This window comes from Sander lucioperca, chromosome 21, assembly GCF_008315115.2.
Source record: "Sander lucioperca isolate FBNREF2018 chromosome 21, SLUC_FBN_1.2, whole genome shotgun sequence".
Lineage (NCBI taxonomy): Eukaryota > Metazoa > Chordata > Actinopteri > Perciformes > Percidae > Sander > Sander lucioperca.
In genome coordinates this window covers 28,103,436-28,122,217 of record NC_050193.1, presented here as the reverse complement: position 1 = coordinate 28,122,217, position 18,782 = coordinate 28,103,436, and the positions used below count along the sequence as shown (strand labels likewise).

At 42.7% G+C, this 18,782-nt stretch overlaps 1 protein-coding gene across 1 annotated transcript in view; it reads right to left on the bottom strand.

Annotated features, from left to right (window-relative positions):
• Positions 1-8,007: 8,007 nt before the first annotated feature.
• The window catches only part of grb2b (growth factor receptor-bound protein 2b), a 53,643-nt gene continuing 42,868 nt past the window's right edge, over positions 8,008-18,782 (bottom strand). The window contains exons 4-6 of the mRNA XM_031321019.2: positions 14,225-14,347; positions 13,389-13,557; positions 8,008-8,770 (exon numbers count right to left, since the gene is read on the bottom strand). Of these exons, the coding sequence (XP_031176879.1) occupies positions 8,585-8,770; positions 13,389-13,557; positions 14,225-14,347 (478 nt within the window). The 3' untranslated portion in view covers positions 8,008-8,584. The remainder of the gene's footprint in view (positions 8,771-13,388; positions 13,558-14,224; positions 14,348-18,782) is intronic.

Below are 18,782 nucleotides of genomic sequence, written 5' to 3'. Positions count from 1 at the left end.
GCTGATAATAATCTTCTCAACTCTGCACGAGATGTCCTACTCACTTGCAAATCCTCATATCATCTTAAAATGTCCAAACAAGTGGAGAACAGTGGGCTTTTAATGCTGGAACGGCTATTATAGCAGCACCATATGGCAGCATAGCCAAGCTTGAGAGGCGAAACCCCCCTGGGGCAGAGTTTGAGTTTAGGCCTTACACTTTAGAAGATTTATTATTTATATAGTTTTATATACGTAGTGTACATCAGAAAACTTTCCTATTCATTTGATTTGAATAACTGCCAGTGCCACCAGTGGTCAACAGAGACCAGTGTTGTAATTTAACAAAGTACTACTACTTTGCCGTATTTGCAAGAAGTGTTTTCGTACGTTGGAGTGAAAGATTCTGCCTCTCAAAAGAATTACATTTCTGTTTCTGTTTTTCTCTTTGTTAATGTCAGACTTTGAATGCTGTGTGGAAACCCTGAATAGTACACTTTACTATAAGAAAGCCCCAAAAGTTGTTTTACTTTTACTTCTAATAATTAAGCACATTTAATATCAGAAAATTACGTTTGATACTTAAGTACAGTAAATATCAGATACTCTAAAGTCGCTGACACGCCAACCCGATTATCGGCCGTCTGACAGTCTGGCGAGGTCGGTGACTCGAGTCTGTTCGGTGTGTTCCGTGCCGTCATCAGTCAGAGGAGCCGTCGGCATCATTTTGGCCGATTTGACTTGATGAATCGACCAGTGGGCAGTCGGACTCAATGACCAATCTGATTGGTGGAGTGCTAGCCCTTGGCTAACAACATCTTTCCTCTTCCACAAGAAGAAGCCGGAGAGCTGACCACGCCAGTATCTTCTTATTACTAGCCATCCAACATGGCATCATGCATCATGACTTTGCGTAAACATACACACCACTTTCCTAAAGCCAAATGGTGTGTTATCTGTATGCATTTATAGCTATCCTGTATGCAGCGGATGTAAAAATAAATAAAATAAATATCCAGAGAACGTGCCGTGCTATCGCGAGAACGTCACACGCGTGTTTAGGGAAAGAACATTGGGAAAGGGTTTAGTAACACAAAAAAAACGACAAAAAAATGCTCAGGAAAACAATAAACGGTTGGGTTTAGGAAAAGAACATTGGGGAAGGCTTAAAAAAAAAAAAAAAAAAAAAAAAAAAAGGTTAATAAAACGCCACACGCGGGATGCGATCCCTGCTCTCCTGGGTGAAAGTCCTGTGTTTTTACCCATCCGCGGACTTTCGTCATTTCATACTACTCGCTACGGCGATAATTCACACGTAATGTAGGTCAATGGACAAACTGCGTTGATAAACACGCTAAAAAGTGATTATGCGTCTTGATAATACGCCAAAATGGCATACGGATTGGCGTGTCATACATACGCCACTTCATGAGATCAGTCTGAGCCATCGTATTTTCCAACAACGATAATGACAACAGCGATCCTTCTTGACTACTATCGCCACTGATGACAGCGTGCTCTGTGTTTTCCAGGTCTAGAGAGATGTTCCGTCATTTCCCGTTTTCATTTTTTGGGCGACAATACAGATTAGCGCCGCCTGCTGTTACGGAGACGTGTTATGTCTCGGGCACGCGCAGAACGTACGCTCAAGTCGGCGTCGCTTCGGTGTGTTCTGAGGCACAATTTTGAACGACTCGGGGAAACAGGAGCCGACTGATCAGTCCGACGGTCGGCAGTCGGGTTGGTGTGTTAAGACTTTTCAGTCTCTCCAGGATTTCGCGATGTCGCGATCGAGCCAATTCACGCAAATTCATCCAATCACCGCGAATTTGGTGCGACTCGCAATTTTGACCAATGGCCGCAACTTTTCCGCACATTTGACCAATAACCTGAAGTTTCCCGCGACTTCAACCAATCACAGCAGTCCCAAGTGCACTCTGAGAGCCAATGACCAATCGGGATTGAGAACGGGTTGATCATTTCCTTGTTTGTGATATGAAGACGAGACGTGTGTGACTCGTTTACCAACAAAACGTACAGCGAAAGACCGAAACATTTCAGACCGTCCGATACATTTTAACATCAATGTAGACTTTAACGATTTAAAAGTCGCTGAAGTTGCTGCCGTTTCCATCCTGGCTGTCGGCTCTCTGCAGCGGGTGGGGCTACTGCTCCGTTCCCCCCCGCGACTGACGCTTGCACACACACAAACACACACACAGACACAGACAGACACACACACACACACACACACACACACACACATACACACACACACACGGTGGATGCAGGAGAAAAAGGAGATAAGACGACACGATGACCTAAATTGAGGACAGCTACCCTTGTTATTGTAAGTGCAATGATAAGTTAAAGTCAGTACTTTATCAAACCGTATGAATGTGTGTCCCAGGCCAGGATAGGAAAATAACTAACAATGTAAAGATCAACAAGCCACTGACACATATGTTCAAATTTGATTCATTCAATAAATTATTATTTTTTGTCTTAAATCCACCAGCCATTTTCATATTATACCAACATTTGAGTAATTTTATTCTCCCCAAAAACAAGTTTCCTTTTTATTTTGAAAGAACTATACAAAAAAATAAATCGCAACTTTTTTGCAACTTTCACTGTCTCCCGCAACTTCATTGCAACAAACATACAAAAGACATCGCAACTTTTAGCGCAATTTTTTTTTACAAAAGCTCCCGCAAAATCAGGCATTTTGGGCCGCAACAATCTCAAAAAAAGGCCGCGAAATCCTGGAGGGACTGACTTTTTCTAAAAGGTGACTTTAACTTCTACCAAAGTCATTTTCCGGTAAGATACAAGTATTGCTTTTAAGTACTTTACACAAGACTGTCGGGGACCACAGAGCAAATGTCTCACTGGGTTACATTACTGGTAAATCTCATAGAGATGAATAGAAGCACTGGAGCAGCCTGATATCTTTCATAACTAACATAAATTCCAGATGAGAGGGCTAGAAAGAGGACAGCAACACTGATGTAACAGTGTCTGCTTAAGGCAGTTGGTGACAAAAATGAAAGCGGAGAGAAACCAGATTGAAGAGAAGAGCGAAAGCGTTGCTCGGAGTGCTAAAAGTCCAAATGTGGAGCAGACAGTGCACCAGACCGTGGCTAACGTGATGTTAAAGATGTCTCCAGGCTGCAGCAGAGCGCTGCATGCAGAGCACCCCGGGCTTCTCTTCAAGAAATGAAATCATCAGCTTCCTCTTCGCTGCTTCTGCAGATCAACTGACACATGCACGTCATCTGCACCTCGAGAGGCACAAAGACACGTTGGATGCGTTTCAGTGAAATGTGGTCTCATGTATTGAGTTGGCGTTTAGCTAAACCTACTGTCTGACTCACTGCCACTGCTGTGTAGCCTGGAAGAGATCTCTTTCGGTCGCAGTGAAGATGCTACTTCTGTAGTAGGCAGATTTCCTATGCGTTTGTAGATTATATATAAAGATGATTTAACGTGACACCAGCATAGCAGCATATATTATTAAACTCGAGTCTCGATGGGCAAGATCATCTAATCATCATCTAATGTTAGGATGTCAAAAAAAAGAGGAATCCCTAATCTATTCTGCATTTTTTTGGCCTATTTATAACAAGTCCAATAAGCTTACTGTACTGTTTTAAATGTATTTTCATTGTTGTTGTGGGCGTCATGCACAGCTCAAAGCAGGGATTGATTTTGAAAATATGTTGTACTGGTGGAAAAGCTTGGTTCTTTTTGTTATATTTGTTTTCTTTGTAATTGCGAGGTTTGATATCAAATCAGAGCTAAGAATGCTGCTCCCAAACCCTGGTTTTCTGACGTTCCTTCAAAACAGAAAAAAACCCCCAATGTGCTTTCAACAAGCAACAGCAATTGTGCCAAGCTTGCCTGATAGTCACGGTGATGCATTACTCATCACAGGCAAGTTTCAAGTCTGCAAGCTGATTATCATACTGCACGGCCATGTGTAGAAACCACAGGCTGCCTACAAGGAGGGAAGAGGAATTATTTAAGCTAAACCTTTGGGGGGAAAAAAGGTCAATAGTAATATTAAAGCTAGACTAGGTAACATTTCAAAGAAGAAATACCCCATATTTCCTTTTGTAAATGAAAAGTTTAATTCATAAGCAAAAAAAGCATTGCCCTCACTCACTGGCCATTCAAAGTAGCTCATTGCGGCTAATGTTAGCAAACTTTAGATATACTGTACATACTGCTGTGTAACTTTAGTCTGTTTGTTGACAATATGCCTCCTATATGTTCTTGCTACTATTGCAATATATCACAGACAAACATTTCAATGTTGACACAACAGTAAAATGAGAAATTGACTTAATGTACCACACCAGAAATTGGCACACGTTAAACCATTCAACATGACTGAATAGCTCCCTCTTACGGAGGAAAATCTGGAGCTTGCTAGTCTCGCATTGCCAGACCTTCCTCCACAGCGCTGCGGAGGAGGGTCTGGCTAGTCCACACAGGATTCCGGGATGGGAGAAAAACGTGCTCTGGTTTATTGGCATTTCTTTAAACCAATCACAATCGTCTTGGATGGCGCTAAGCGCAGGACGCAATGACAGTAGCTGCATCTCATCTTGCTTAAATTGCATCCTTGAGTCCTCCACTTGCCTCCCTTCCTTGCGTCTTAGTCCCTCCCACCGAGGTGGCACGGGAGAGACGTGAGGAAATCTCGGGGGGAGAGAGGCAACGAGCAAATGTGTTTAGACGTCCGTTCTTCTAAAGCGTCCCATGAATTCCTCAGCTTTATGGGCGGAGTTAGGAACTCCTTCAGCTGCACGGCTTCCAGGAAGGCTGCTCTCGTGTATCCTTGCCTGTAGCTCCTCGATGATCCCTCCTCGATGCTCGCTCGTCTGGGCAGAAATAAGAGCTTTGAGACGGCCTTCACCGAGGAGGGACAGAACAACTTCCGGTTCAGAGGAGCGAGGAGTCAAGGAGCTACCAAATAAGGGCCATGGGATGCACCCAGCGCCTCTACAAAATAGCCTCGGGAAGGAACTTGTTTTGGTGGAACATGTGTACGTTCAAAAGTAGTTTTAGTCGTGCAACAGAAAACTCAGATTGGACAGATAGTCTAGCTAGCTGTCTAGATTTACCCTGCAGAGATCTGAGGAGCAGTTAACCATAGTCCTCACAAATCCACCAGAGGTTAGAACGCCAACACAAAGAAAGAGGAAGGGGACGGACATCCGGCTGAAAAGAGGGCCATCTGCCGGAATTTCCAGCAGCAGCTGAACAATCCCTGAAAGGGAACGTTGTCAATATAGACTAGTAGCCTGCTGAACATGAGAACTTTTTACTTTTATGAAGTATTGTTGATGCCCGTATGTACTGTTGCACGCAGATTGGGACATAATACTTCGACCCTCTGCACAAAGGATTGTGGGTCACAATAACCAGAAAAACAGATTGTGGCTATAGGGATATACAGCTACAGCGTTAAGCCGAGCAAAAGTGATCGTCATGCGGCGACGACTAGTTAAATTCAGGAAAAAGATCGTGGTTTGGCAGAAAAGGCAGTGTGACTGATCAGTCTCCCCGAGTTGGTAAAAAAAAAGTGCCTCAGAACAGACCGAAGAGACAAGACGTAATACGTCTCCATAACAGCAGGCGGCGCTAATCTGTATTGTCGCCCAAAAAATTAAAACTGGCAGCTGATTGGACGAACGCGTCACGTGGGTCTGGTTTCTCCGGAAATTCAAAGAGACTGTCATGGCGGCTCGTTCAGAATACGATCTCCTAAAATAGTTCACCGAAACGTGTTTCTGAAAACATTTGAAGAGAGAAATAGGCCGTGCAGTTGCTGAATCTGTCTTCATTTCAGATCAACAAAGGTCAGTTTAAAAGATTTGTCATATTTTGAGAGACTCTAGTCACGCTCATCCCGTTCCCCGTTTCCGGGTTAGCTCTCCACCAATCAGATGGGTCATTTGAGTCTGACTGCCGGCAGTGCCCACCCCGCTGATTATACACGTCAAATCGGCCAAAATGAAGGACGACGGCTCCTCGGACGGCCGACGGCACGGAACACACCGAACAGACTCCAGTCACCGACCTCGCCAGACTGTCTGACGGCCGATTATCGGCTCGGTGTGTCCGGGCCTTTAGGATGGCAGTGTGGGTATTAGAACGTGGGGAGTGCGTTTCAGAATTTCTAAATCATTTCCCACTCAGGTCCATGAGGTTTCAATTCAATTCAATTCAATTTATAGTATCAAATCATAAGAGTTATCTCGAGACACTTTACAGATAGAGTAGGTCTAGACCACACTCTGTAGTTTACGAAGCCCCAACTATTACAGTGGTTGCCTCAAGAGCAAGCATTAGCAGTAGCTACTGTGACAGCGACAAGGAAAAACTCCCTTTTTTGTTAGTAAGAAACCTCGGACAGACCCAGACTCTTGGTAGGCGGTGTCTGACGGCACCAGTTGGGGGAGTGGTGAATGGTGGCAATAATAGTCACAATAAAGATAGTGAAACAGTGATCACAATGGTAGTCGTTCTTGTAGGTTTGCCTCCTAAGAAAAAAAAACTAAGAAAGAGACCACAAAAAAAAAAAAAATACTCCTTTTTTTTTTTTTTTTTTTTAATAATTGCATTTTATTAATTGAAAAAAAACGAAACAAAAAAACAAATGCAAATAAAAAAAACAAACGAGCAAAAACAGTATCATTAGGTAAGACAAGGCGAGAGACACTTAAATAAGAAGAGTTCCATGTTGGTGAGGATAAAAGGTGAAGGTTGATGTAGGAGGCGGGGAAAGGGGAGGCAGGGCATCGTTGGGTAGGACAGGTTGGATTATGTACACCGTTTCTCACTGCAGGACTGGAGGGGGAGGGGGGGCTCAAAGTAGCAGGTCGGAGACACTGAAACACCAGAGAGAAAGGCACTATCCAGAGAGAACAAAAAAAACACAAACCAGTAACACAAACACACACACACACACACACAGGACCAGAAATCAAAATGTTTGACAAAAAAAGTGCTTGACAACACGCCACATTGGACAAAAGGAGAGAAAAAAAAAATATAACTTTTACATCATTGAAGCTGATCTCTCAACTTTTAGCATAAAAGACAATCTCTCAGTTTTCTGAACTGTTTACTGTGCCAGCTGCGCATCAGCACTGGTGATTACACAATGTGATTATCCAAAACTCAGCCTCTTTGCTACGTGCAGGTATAACAAGGAGGAGAGCGTCTCGCGTATGCATGCATGTAATGAATGTTTGTGAATATGCACGTCAACTACCTGTACATATCCTCATACACCACTCGCTTGAATGAATATCGACATCATCACTGTCTCAGCATGTCTTTAAAAATCGCTTGCATGGTTTGTGTAGTTCAGTTCTCCGACCTTGCTTCCCTCATGTTAATGTCTGTGGACTCCAAGTCAGCTACATTCACTGCCCAAGTAAAATGGCTGCAATAAATACATTGGCTTTTGAAAAAGGTGTTTGTGACCTTTTATACAGGGCTTTGTAATACAACAGCTTCTTGCAGCATTCATGGCTCTACTTGCTGGTCAACATTAGCTTCCCGACAGGGTTAGTTTCTTCTCAGAGAACTAACGTTACTTTCCTTGCGTTATAGACAAGAGAAACCTTTTCAAATGGAATTTATGACCCCTTAAATATCACGCTGTATTATCTGAGAGCCCTCAGATAGATTCAGACAAAACAAAACTGACAATTTAGCACATCCTAAAACTACTAGGTCTTATCCAGACTAACAAAAGATTGAACATAATTTACAAATGGAAAAAAAAAAAAAAAAAATACAATTTGTGATGAGAGGTAAAACAGACAAACACATACAAATATATAATATATATATTCTTAAAAAATGGATTCTCTCTATAGTCGATTTATTTATACAGCCGATGGCTGATGTACAATGCTCAGGTGCCAATGATCTCAGACGTGGAAACTTGCTGTACTGTAGATTGCATTTGTTTTCTCTCTCTCTTCTTTTTTGTACATTTTTTTAAAACCATTTCTTCTTTTTTATATTTTTAATCTTTTTTTTTTAACTTCTTTAAAACAGAGTTAGGATTTATCGGTAGGCATTTCATTTTAGGCGATTAAAACAACATGCGGCAAAGAAAAAGAAAAACAAAAGGAAGGCAGAATGTTAAGAAGTTAAGGAGAAGACAGAAGCAGCTGTGGGAGCGGTAGAATCATTTGGTTATCTCCACGGGATGGTGCACTACTCTTTAGTTTCTCTGCATTTAGATTTCCCTCAAAGACAGTTCAGTCCTCGCTGAGGCGTTCACTGGGGAGGTGAACATTCTGCACAAGTAAAAAAAAGTTGATTTTGCTCAGCTGCCACCCACTCAGCGACGCCTACGACAGCACTACTCCTGTTTTACCTCTCTCTTTTTCAGTTGTTTGCGTTCTTCCTGTCTGCTCCTGTTATCGTGGGATGGCGAAGAGGGGTGGAGGGGTGGTTGGGGGGGCTGGATGGGGGCTGATGAGATCGAGAACGATGATGATGATGGTGGTGGTGGTGGTGGTGATAGGTTGCTGTTGTGGCTGTTTGCTGTTGTTTACATGGTCTGACTGTTTTACATGTTCCGATTGACAGGCGTGACGTAGTTGCGGGGGAACATGCCCGTTTGACCATGGCAGCCTCCTTTCCACCAGTTGGGGTCAGAGTTGTCCAGGACCTGGATGAAGTCTCCGCGTCGGAAACCCAGCTCTCCTTCCTCCTGGGGGTCAAAGTCAAAGAGCGCCTGCACATATGTGGGATGCTGTGCGATCAAAAGGAAGGAAAGAGAGGTTGCGAGGGTTAGAAAGGGTGCGATAAGATGACGTGCCAACAAAAATCCTCAAAAACTTAACTTTTACACTGATTCCTGAGTTATTGCTGACCTTGGTTATGCAATATTCTCAATATTCAATGTTCTCCACCACAAATACTCCAGAGTATGACACTGGGTTTATACGATTTGTACAATATAGGAGGGATAATATCCGACAAAGTTTGCATTCCATGATTGTAATTAATAATGTGCAGGCAAAAAAACCTGCTGCGAAATTTAAAATGTGTGACAAAACAAAAATTCCAAATGGTTGATCGTACTCTACAAAAATAAATAGCATCCTGACACACAATCTCTACACAATCTCTCTGCCCCTCCCTGCTATCTATCACAGACCCGTTTGCTCGGTATACCACTGTCTCGCTTTCCCTCAGACTGTCTTACCTTTCTTGTCATCTCTTTATTTGTGGTTTTGGTCACACTTCCTCTCTTCTTTCCCCTGCAGCTGTCCCTCAGAGCTGCAGGCTACCACCTTCACCGTAGCTAACTTCCCCCGCCTACTGATGTCTAGACTCTCGCAAAAGTTTGTAATGAAATCTACAGTTTTCACAGAGAAGCTATTATGTCCGGGGTTTTTTTTTTATTATAGGTTACACAAATACAACTAGTGCCGAGCTCTTTAGCTAAGCCTCACAGTTGCTATCTTTACCTACAGTTTAAAAAAGGAGCTTGCACACTGCTCCAACAAATACCAACAAACTTCAACATTGTAAAGTTGGCAGCTGTTGGCAATTGTCAGTTGGTCGTCTTTAAAATGTTCATAAAAGCAACTGCCAGTCCACACGGCCCAGACAGTAACAGACAAGACTGACTTTGGTCACCTAGTCCTACCTTTTCTTATTTGACTTTTGGTTTAACATAACATGGATGAAGTGGAGACCTTGTTGAATGTGGCCAAAGTAGTTCTGGTCTACCTGGCCTGTAAAGCTGCTAGCCGTGTACAGGAGAGACGGCAACCAAGACAAGCCAGGAGGAGACTGTGGTGTAAACCTTGGATATTGCGACATGCTAAACAGGGTGTCTATCCTAACTTGTGTCAAGAACTTCGCTCAGAAGATACTCCAGCTTTTGTGAATTTTGCCCGTTTTGCTCCTCAAGTTTTTGAGGAATTACTCACTATGGTTACTCCACTAATTGCCAGAAAAAACACCCATTTAAGAGACAGCATTTCGAGCTGTTAGAATGTTGCCGTTTGTTGGAAAATGGGCGACATTGGTCCGACATTCTCCAACTCCACCAGACCAGACCGGACATGTCAACCTCTACCAACTCCACCAGACCGGACATGTCAACCTCTACCAACTCCACCAGACCAGACCGGACATGTCAACCTCTACCAACTCCACCAGACCAGACCGGACATGTCAACCTCTACCAACTCCACCAGACCAGACCGGACATGTCAACCTCTACCAACTCCACCAGACCGGACATGTCAACCTCTACCAACTCCACCAGACCAGACCGGACATGTCAACCTCTACCAACTCCATCCAACAAACACAGACGGCCGGCCCACACTGACCCAACTGTTGGTGTTTGTTGGCGTTTGTTGGAACAGTGTGCAAGCTCCTTAATACTGACGGCAAACACCTGATTTCTGTCATTCAAACAACTCTGAGTTGTAGTTTAAAACTTTTACAGCCATTTTAATAAAATGAAGGGTTTTATTCTGGCTCGAGTCCATACATGCAGTTAATGGATACAGACACGCAGAACTGAAGGCTCGGTTGGCAACTAGCTCTGATTAGCGGTTAGCGCCGGTTAGCGGTTAGCTCCGTTATAAAGATATGAGTGGAGGAGCTGCCACTGAAAGACTAACAACCAGACTGATAAATGACGTTCGGGGAGCTTTCACAGCAGCGTGGCCGCGGGGTTTCAACAGTTTTATTAGTACAGTTAATCCCACGGCAAGAACACCAGCAACTAGCTAACGTAACGATAGCCTCTCTGAACAAGAACACCAGCAACATGCTAACGTAACGATAGCCTCTCTGAACAAGTGCACACGGCAGCACGTAACTTCACGAGGGGGAGGGGCTGGAGGCAGCTCCTCTCTGTGCACTGTAAAAAAAATACACTGTTGTGTGTGTGTGTGTATATATACTATAATTTTACTTTTTTAACTGTCTAGTGTGTAATTGTGTGTTGTTCATACTATAAAATGATTTATTGTTTGTCTTTGTTGAATAATACAGAAGACAAAGCTTAAAAAAATAATCGAATCGAAATCGCAATATTTGGGAAAAAAATCGCAATTAGATTATTTTCAAAAATCGTTCAGCCCTACTTCGTTGCGGTTGTTTTTTTAAAAAGGTATTGCGTTGTTGCGCTGTTGTGTGTGCGATACTGAAACAGAGCGGAGGAGATCGAGAGAGACGGACATAACATGTTCCTTAGTTCTGTTTCTTGTCTGCTTTCTTTTTTGGGTTGATATGTTCTAAAATATTCAGCCCTGCTACATTATTAAGCGAGTTAAACGGGGAATCTTTTCAACCAGCGGCTCAGTTTCACTGCAGCGTAGTACATGATGAACTTCGCCCCTCCATGCTGCCAGCGCCCGGATGCAAGACACGTTGGGGTCGGCCATCATTACATCTAAACTTAGCACAAAAAGTAAGGGCATTTGTGTTTGGTAGATTACTTCTCTGTGGTAACAATGCTTTTTGGCAATAAATCTTATACCGTTGTTTGGCAATGGCAGAGAAGATTTGGCAAATTTTTCATGGGCGCAACCCACAAACTCAGCGCTGCTGCTCATTCCACAAATGCATGTTCCTTACAAATGGGACACCATTTGAAAGGGAACTAAGCAGGCTTTCCAACGGTATAAGATTTCTTGCCAAAAAGCATTGTTACCACAGAGAAATAATCTACCAAACACAAATTTCCTTACTTCCTTAAATTTATTATATGGGGTGCTTATAAAACATGACTAGCTGTGTGTAATAAAAGAGAAAATTAGATGGTTTGCATGTGGTTAAGCGGATAACCAACACGCCCTTTCTCTTCCTAGTTCTGCAGTCCTGTGGGCTTAGCTTCCCCACAAGTGATCTAGATCAGAGAAAGGGCCAAGCACCAGCCGACATTTGCATTTACGGTAACTGCATTGATGATGACGTTACATTCCTACGAGTCAAAACTCCGCAACAAAGAGATCTCTCCATCGCATTTATTCCTTGGCAACATGCTGCACAGCTCCCTGTGACAGGTGCATCTCGTCTAGCAGCTCCTCCAACTTTTAGAAACACCGGCTAGCAGGACCGTTTCTAGCTTTTTGAGGGCCTGAAGGACAGCGCGGTTGTTGCCGACTTGGCCTTTGTTTGTGGTGTGACTGATTCACCTGTAGTCTCTATAATCTTTTCTACTTCTACTTAAATAAAAAGGTTGATGATTGATCATATTATCGTTTTCAAAACATGCAAAACTGTTACTGTGTTCTGTTTCAAAAGACAGCAATACATAACATATTGACTGTTTTATTTTATACTTTAGTAGTGAAATAAATGAATCCATTATAATCGCGATAATCGTAAAACCGTGATTATTCTTCAGACTATAATTGTACCAACAAAATCTATAATCGTTGCATCCCTATTCACCTCTAAATAGTTTATATACCACATCATTCTGTAAAAAAGTCTGAAGGATACCAGGGCTGCAACTAACGATTATTTTCATTGTGGATTAATCTGTTGATTATTTTCTCAATTAGCTGGTTGGTTTATAAAATGACAGAAAAGGATGATGTTCTCAAATGTCTTGTTTTGTCCACAACTCAAAGATATTCAGTTTACTGTCACAGACGAGAGAAGAAACTAGAAAACATTCACATTTAACAAGCTGGAACCAGAGATTTGTGACTTTTTTTTTTCCATAACAAATTACTCAGAAACCGATTATCAAAATAGTTGGCGATTAATTTAAAAGTTGACAACTAAATCGATTAATCTTTGCAGCTCTAAAAGCAACGTTATTTTTTTTTTTGAGATTTTAGTTGTAGAGTAAAGCAGAGATGCTAGAATGTGCTCACTCTTAAGGCCGTTTTATGGTTCTGCGGAGGCTCCACGCAGAGCTTTCTCCGTAGTCTACGTAAGTGGCCTGATGTTGATACTTGTGCGCTGGTGTGTGCGTCGAGCCGGCGTGTGTGTGTGTGTGTGTGTGTGTGTGGGGAGTGGGTGGTAGAGTGAGGGAGAAGTGAGAGAGTGACGGTGATTAGCTTCAGAATGAGTAGTGACTCTAGAGTCATAATGAGAGAAACAAAGTGTCTCCCCTGTTCTTTAATTAGCCGACTGGCTAACACTGGCGCATTTACAGAAATGTTGATTAATGTGCATTGTCCTAATCAAATAAACTTACAAACTTAAACTTCTTTCTGACCACGGTGGGAAATCTGGAGCAGGAAAAGTTAACCCTCAACGCTACCAAGCCACGGCCGAGTGATGTGGCACGTCAGGCTACGGCGTAGACGCAGAGGGGTCTGCGGGGGTATGCCGCCGATAATACGCAGAAGCATTAAACGGCCTTCAGGGATGTAGATTCTTACCTGGGGGACCTGCTCTATGTCTCGCAGAAAGATCTGTTGATTGCGAGAGACTGAGGTGGAGCGGTGGTAGTCCACCAGCTCGTTGAGGGAGTTAAACTTCACCACCCATAGGAAATACTTTCCAGCTCCGTCACGAAGAACCTTGAAGTGCTGGACGTCATTTCCAAACCTGCACGAGGGCACAGAGACGGAAACTATGAGGAGGAGGAGGAGGAGGGGTGGAGGGGGTTTTCAGCAAAAAGGTACAGTTTCTGACAGCCGGCAAATCACAGATTTAAATAAAAAGATAGTGGAACACTCACACAGGTAATGCATTTGATAAGAAAGATTTATGTCCCTGTGACAGACTGGTAAGTATTAGTCAAATGAATTAGTCTGTTGTTGGCATGGTAAAGTGGAATCAGGGCAGTCCAGAGAGTAATTAAGATCCATATCTTGGCGTCAACTTTACATGTGACCTGCTGTGAACTGCTGTGTCTTCTGGGAAGGACGGACTGGATAGAGATGGATAAGAGGAAATGAGCTCTGTCTGTACGTGTCAGCTAAAACTGTAAAATCTCACAGGGCAGACATCCAACACACACACACACACACACAAAATACAAATCATAACTGGTGCACGTTAGTCACCAGAGGGCAGCGCTGAGACTTCACAAGAATAAGGAAGAGGCTGTGCTGATGACTCAGACATACCAAGTATGGAAACATATGAACATGATCACTTGTGAGGAAACGGTACACTGATGTAACGAGAATAATGTGTTAAACTGTATTTATAGTAAATAGCGTTGAGTGTGAATCGTGTTCCTCCTGTACATTGGCGCGGCGCTACTTACTTCACAGAGAGGGAGAAGTCTCCTGGTGCACTCTCGCTCTCTCTGATGAGGAAGGCCCCGTCGTGCCTCTGTTTGTTTAGCATCTCCTCTGCTTTGGCCCGGGGAATCTTCCCGAAGAACCACCTGCAGGAGGCAGGAAACAGGTACAAGTAAGCCAGGGCTGCAACTAACGATTATTTTCTCCATTAATCGATTCGTTGTTTGGTCTATAACATGTCAGAAAATCAAGATCAGTGTTTCCCAAAAAGCCCAAGATGACGTCCTCAAATGTCTTGCTTTGTCCACAACTCAAAAAAAGATTTTCAGTTTACTGTCCCAGAGGAGAGAAGAAAATAGAACATATTCACATTTAACAAGCTGCAATCAGAGACGTTTTCCTTTTTTTCCCCAATAAAAATGACTCAAACCGATTATTCTCTAATTAAAATAGTTGCAGATTATTTTAATAATTGACAATTAATCAAATCATATTTGCAGCTCTTAAGTAAGCATCGACAAAGCTTACCCAAAGCCACCCCTTAGCCTTCTTCTCGCATAGACTGGATCCATGGAGTCTATAAGAACTCTAAATGTTTGTTTTTTTTCTACTATGAAAATTGCAATAACCCTTAATTTGTGAAAACAATAAAGGCACAGCACTGCCTAGTATTGCACAAGATATATATATGATAAGTGTTAAGGCGCAGCTATGTCCCATTTTCTTTTATCTTGCTTATTGTGTTAATGATAAAAGTTGTACCACAGTGTAATAACTCTACTGATGAATGACGTTTTTGTTGCCTTTTTTCAGCGTTTTTTGTTTTTGCAGGATCTTTTTACATTTTGCCGCTTTTTCCCCCCCGTAATTTTTGCCGTTTTTTGGGACGTTTGTGCTCTGTCGGGTCTATCCCAGAGTTAACACACACAGTCACATTGTTTTGTTTTTTTTTAAAGATTATTTTTTGGGCATTTTAGGCCTTTATTCATATAGGAAAGATGAAGACTAGAGAGGGGAGAGAATGGGGAATGACACGCAGCAAAGGGCCGCTGGGCGGAGTCAAACCTGCGGCCGCTGCGTCGAGGAGTAAACCTCAATATAGGCGCCTGCTCTACCAGGTGAGCTACCAAGGCACCCACTCACATTCACACCTATGAGCAATTACCGTAAAAAATAAGACAACCGTAGCGGACAAAGTGAGAACATGCAAACATCACACCTCCTGCAGGTTGACAGGTTTGACCTGAGGAGACAATTGTGGGGAGAGGGTGCTAACCGCTGAGCCACCCAGCAGCCCAGTGGCCACAGTGAAGGAGCTAAATTATAAACACAACTACATTTACTTCAGCGTTTACTCTGAGTGGTATTTGGACCATACAGGGAGACCCCTCCGCCACCAACAAAACTGTATGTTCACACCTGGAAGAAAGGAAAAAGTTACACAAGCATTGGCCCGTCCTATGGAGCTACATTGTCCATCCGTAAATCAGGAAGCAGATTAGTCATTATCTAATTACAGTGGGAAACAAAACACACTTCTAATGCGCACTCGCAAACATCTGTGTTTCAAAGTCTCTGAATCGAGAAGCAGCTAAAATAACAGATTCAGTTTGAGATTTAAAGTCAGAAAGTTTTTTAAGTGGCCTACATTAATGTTTAGTTGCATATGTGCTGCAAATATATAAATGTGAGAAAACCCTGACATAGTGAGGGGAAGACAAATGGGAGGCAAAGCCAGTGAAAGCTCTTTACTCGTGTAAATAATTGAAAAGTACAATCAGCCAAAAGATGACATCTTGGCTCCTTTACACGTAGGTGGAAATCAATAATGAAATGGCCAACCCTTGATCTGCTTTGCATCGGTGCTTGGCAGCAAAAGCAAGCATGCACACCGTCACACAGTCTCTTTCCGTGTTTGATAAAAGTGACAGCAGAGCAATTAATGGAGTCAAGGAAACTATCAGCACGCCCACACCCCGCCCATGCACGAACGTATTCGCGCTGCTCTACCACTTTGACTCTAGGGCTGCGACTCACGATTATTTTCATGTTTTTCACACTTTTCTCACACTCTTACAGTTAGGTTAAATTATGAAGAAAGTTGGTCAGATTAAAAAGGTTTAAAAACATATTCAACTCCATATCTACACAAACGTCTAGGGCTGCAACTAGCGATTATTTTCCTTGATGATTAATCTGTCGATTATTTTCTCGAAAATAATATTCAATTTTCCGTCACAGACGAGTGAAGAAACTGAAAAATAATTCACATTTAAAAAGCTGGAATCAGAGAATTTTTCCATGACAAACGACCGATTAATTGATTATTAAAATAGTTGGTGATTAATTTAAAAGATGACAACTAATTGCAGCTCTAATTCTCAAGACTGTCACTCAAACCTAAGCATTAGCCCCAATAACACAATTACTGTTGGGCAGAGGAAAAGATCCATTTACAAACAGAAAGGACTCTATTGTGCCCTGCTGTATAGCACGGCTGTGTGTGCATGTGTGGGTGCCTGGTGCTTTCGGGGGGCACTCAGTTGTCACCACAATGGGAGGCGAAGGCAAACTCCAGACACTTAGTCACTGTCACCACCATTTCTAGTCCATTACTGTACTGGGGTAGTTTTCATCAATCAAAAGTTTACAGGAAATCTATATTCTACCCACAAACAAAATGATTTCACTGAAATATAGTTCCCACAGGTTGCAATATACTGCGTAAGTGTAGTGCATCATATTCTTCGACTGCACTAAGACAGGTCTGGCTCAAATTATATAAAAAAAACAAAAACAACTTTTAATGGCTTCCTAGGATGCGGAAACACTTTAAAACGGAGCCCATTAACGCAAGTAACATGAGACATTAGACAACCTCACAATCACATATTTCACAATGAAAACTGCACAGAATTATCTGCACTTTTAAAAAAGGTACAGGACGTGTTTCCATCACAGACTGTATATAAAGATGGATGATGAATCTCTACTTCCTCCCACTGTACAAAAGTTAAGCCAAAATCTCCCAGATACGGGCGATCGCCGCCATCTTGTAATTTTGGAGCCAGAGTCTGCGCAGTAGTGATCGGGAGGTGGAGCCGCGGTATCGATGTCTCGCCCGATTGCAAGTAGGGTTGGGTACCGAAACTTGGTGCCAACTAGATGAAATTATGGATTATAGTGCCTCATTAAGGTGCCACTTAAATGTATGCGCTGTAGTGGCCGGGTTGGCTCAGTGGGTAAAGCAGGCGCACATATACTGAGAGGTTTATGCCTCGACGCAGAGGTCCAGGATTCAAATCCGACCTGTGACGATTTCCTACATGTCTTCCCCCCCTCTCTCCAAATAAATAAAAGGTGGAAAAGCCTAAAAAAATTATCTTAAAAACAGAAAAAAAATGTCTGCGCTTTACTCTGGTGCTCCAAAACGGCCGTTACAGGCAACAGAAGCATCACTGCACGTGACGCTAGATAACATTAAACTCGGCAGCAGATACCGCTAGCCTCCCGTTGGCTAGTAGCTGGCTTAAACACGGTTAAAATGCTTAAATCTAAATGGTCTAAAGCAGTGGTTCCCAACCTTTTTTCCTTGGCGCCCCCCCTACTTATGTCTAAGAAAAGCTGGGCCCCCCCCCCCCCCCCCGAAACCAAAGGTGAGGTAACTGTCCCTTACTTTCTTTTTTGATACAGAGCAGTTATCAGCACTTTTATGTTTCTCCGCCATGTTTCATTCATAAAATAGTGATGCCGTGGCGGCAGGAAATACAAGGATGATAGCAGCTAGCAGCTGACCTGATGACAGCAGGGTCCCAGGTTAAGAGGTCCCGGAGGTTTGGCCTACTAAGTAGCCTGCCTACAAGTTTAAGCGAGTTCTAGTGTATTATCAGAATTTGTTTAACATGTGCAAATATTTTTTTTTTTTTTTACCTCAAACCAGATAAAGACTCGCGCCCCCCTGTGATCTTTGTCGCCCCCCTTAGGGGTCCCCGGACCCCAGGTTGGGAACCACTGGCCTAAAGTGTGGCTGTATTTCACCCAACTGTTGCACACTGTCCTTTTATGCTCTTTTTTTGTAAGTATGGGTTCAGGCACCAGCACCGTTTTAAAAGTATCCTTTCAGCACCGGTATCACAAAAAACCCAAGCGATACCCAACCCTAATACGAGTCAGTCACAGATGTCAAATATGACGTTTCACCCCGTTTTCATAGCATCAAATAACTAATAAAAACCAAACTTAATAAGAAAAATTAAGACTTGAACAAACATCAGCGTGATCAGAACTACCCAAAATGACAGAAACCATTTTTGGGAAAAATTTATTTTATGACGTGATTTTTTTGTTTGGACCATGTCCCATCCGCTAACATGGAGGGGGCGGAGTTTATGACCTATACTGCAGCCAGCCACCAGGGGGCGATCCAGGTGCTTTGGCAAACTGGAGACAGCCATACACACTCAATGACCTTATTATGTGCTGAAATTAAGTTTTAAGAGCAGGTTAAGCCATACTTTAAATATTGAAAAATATGTTTTTTTAATACAAAGCGCTGCTTAACTACCTAGCCCTGTTTACACG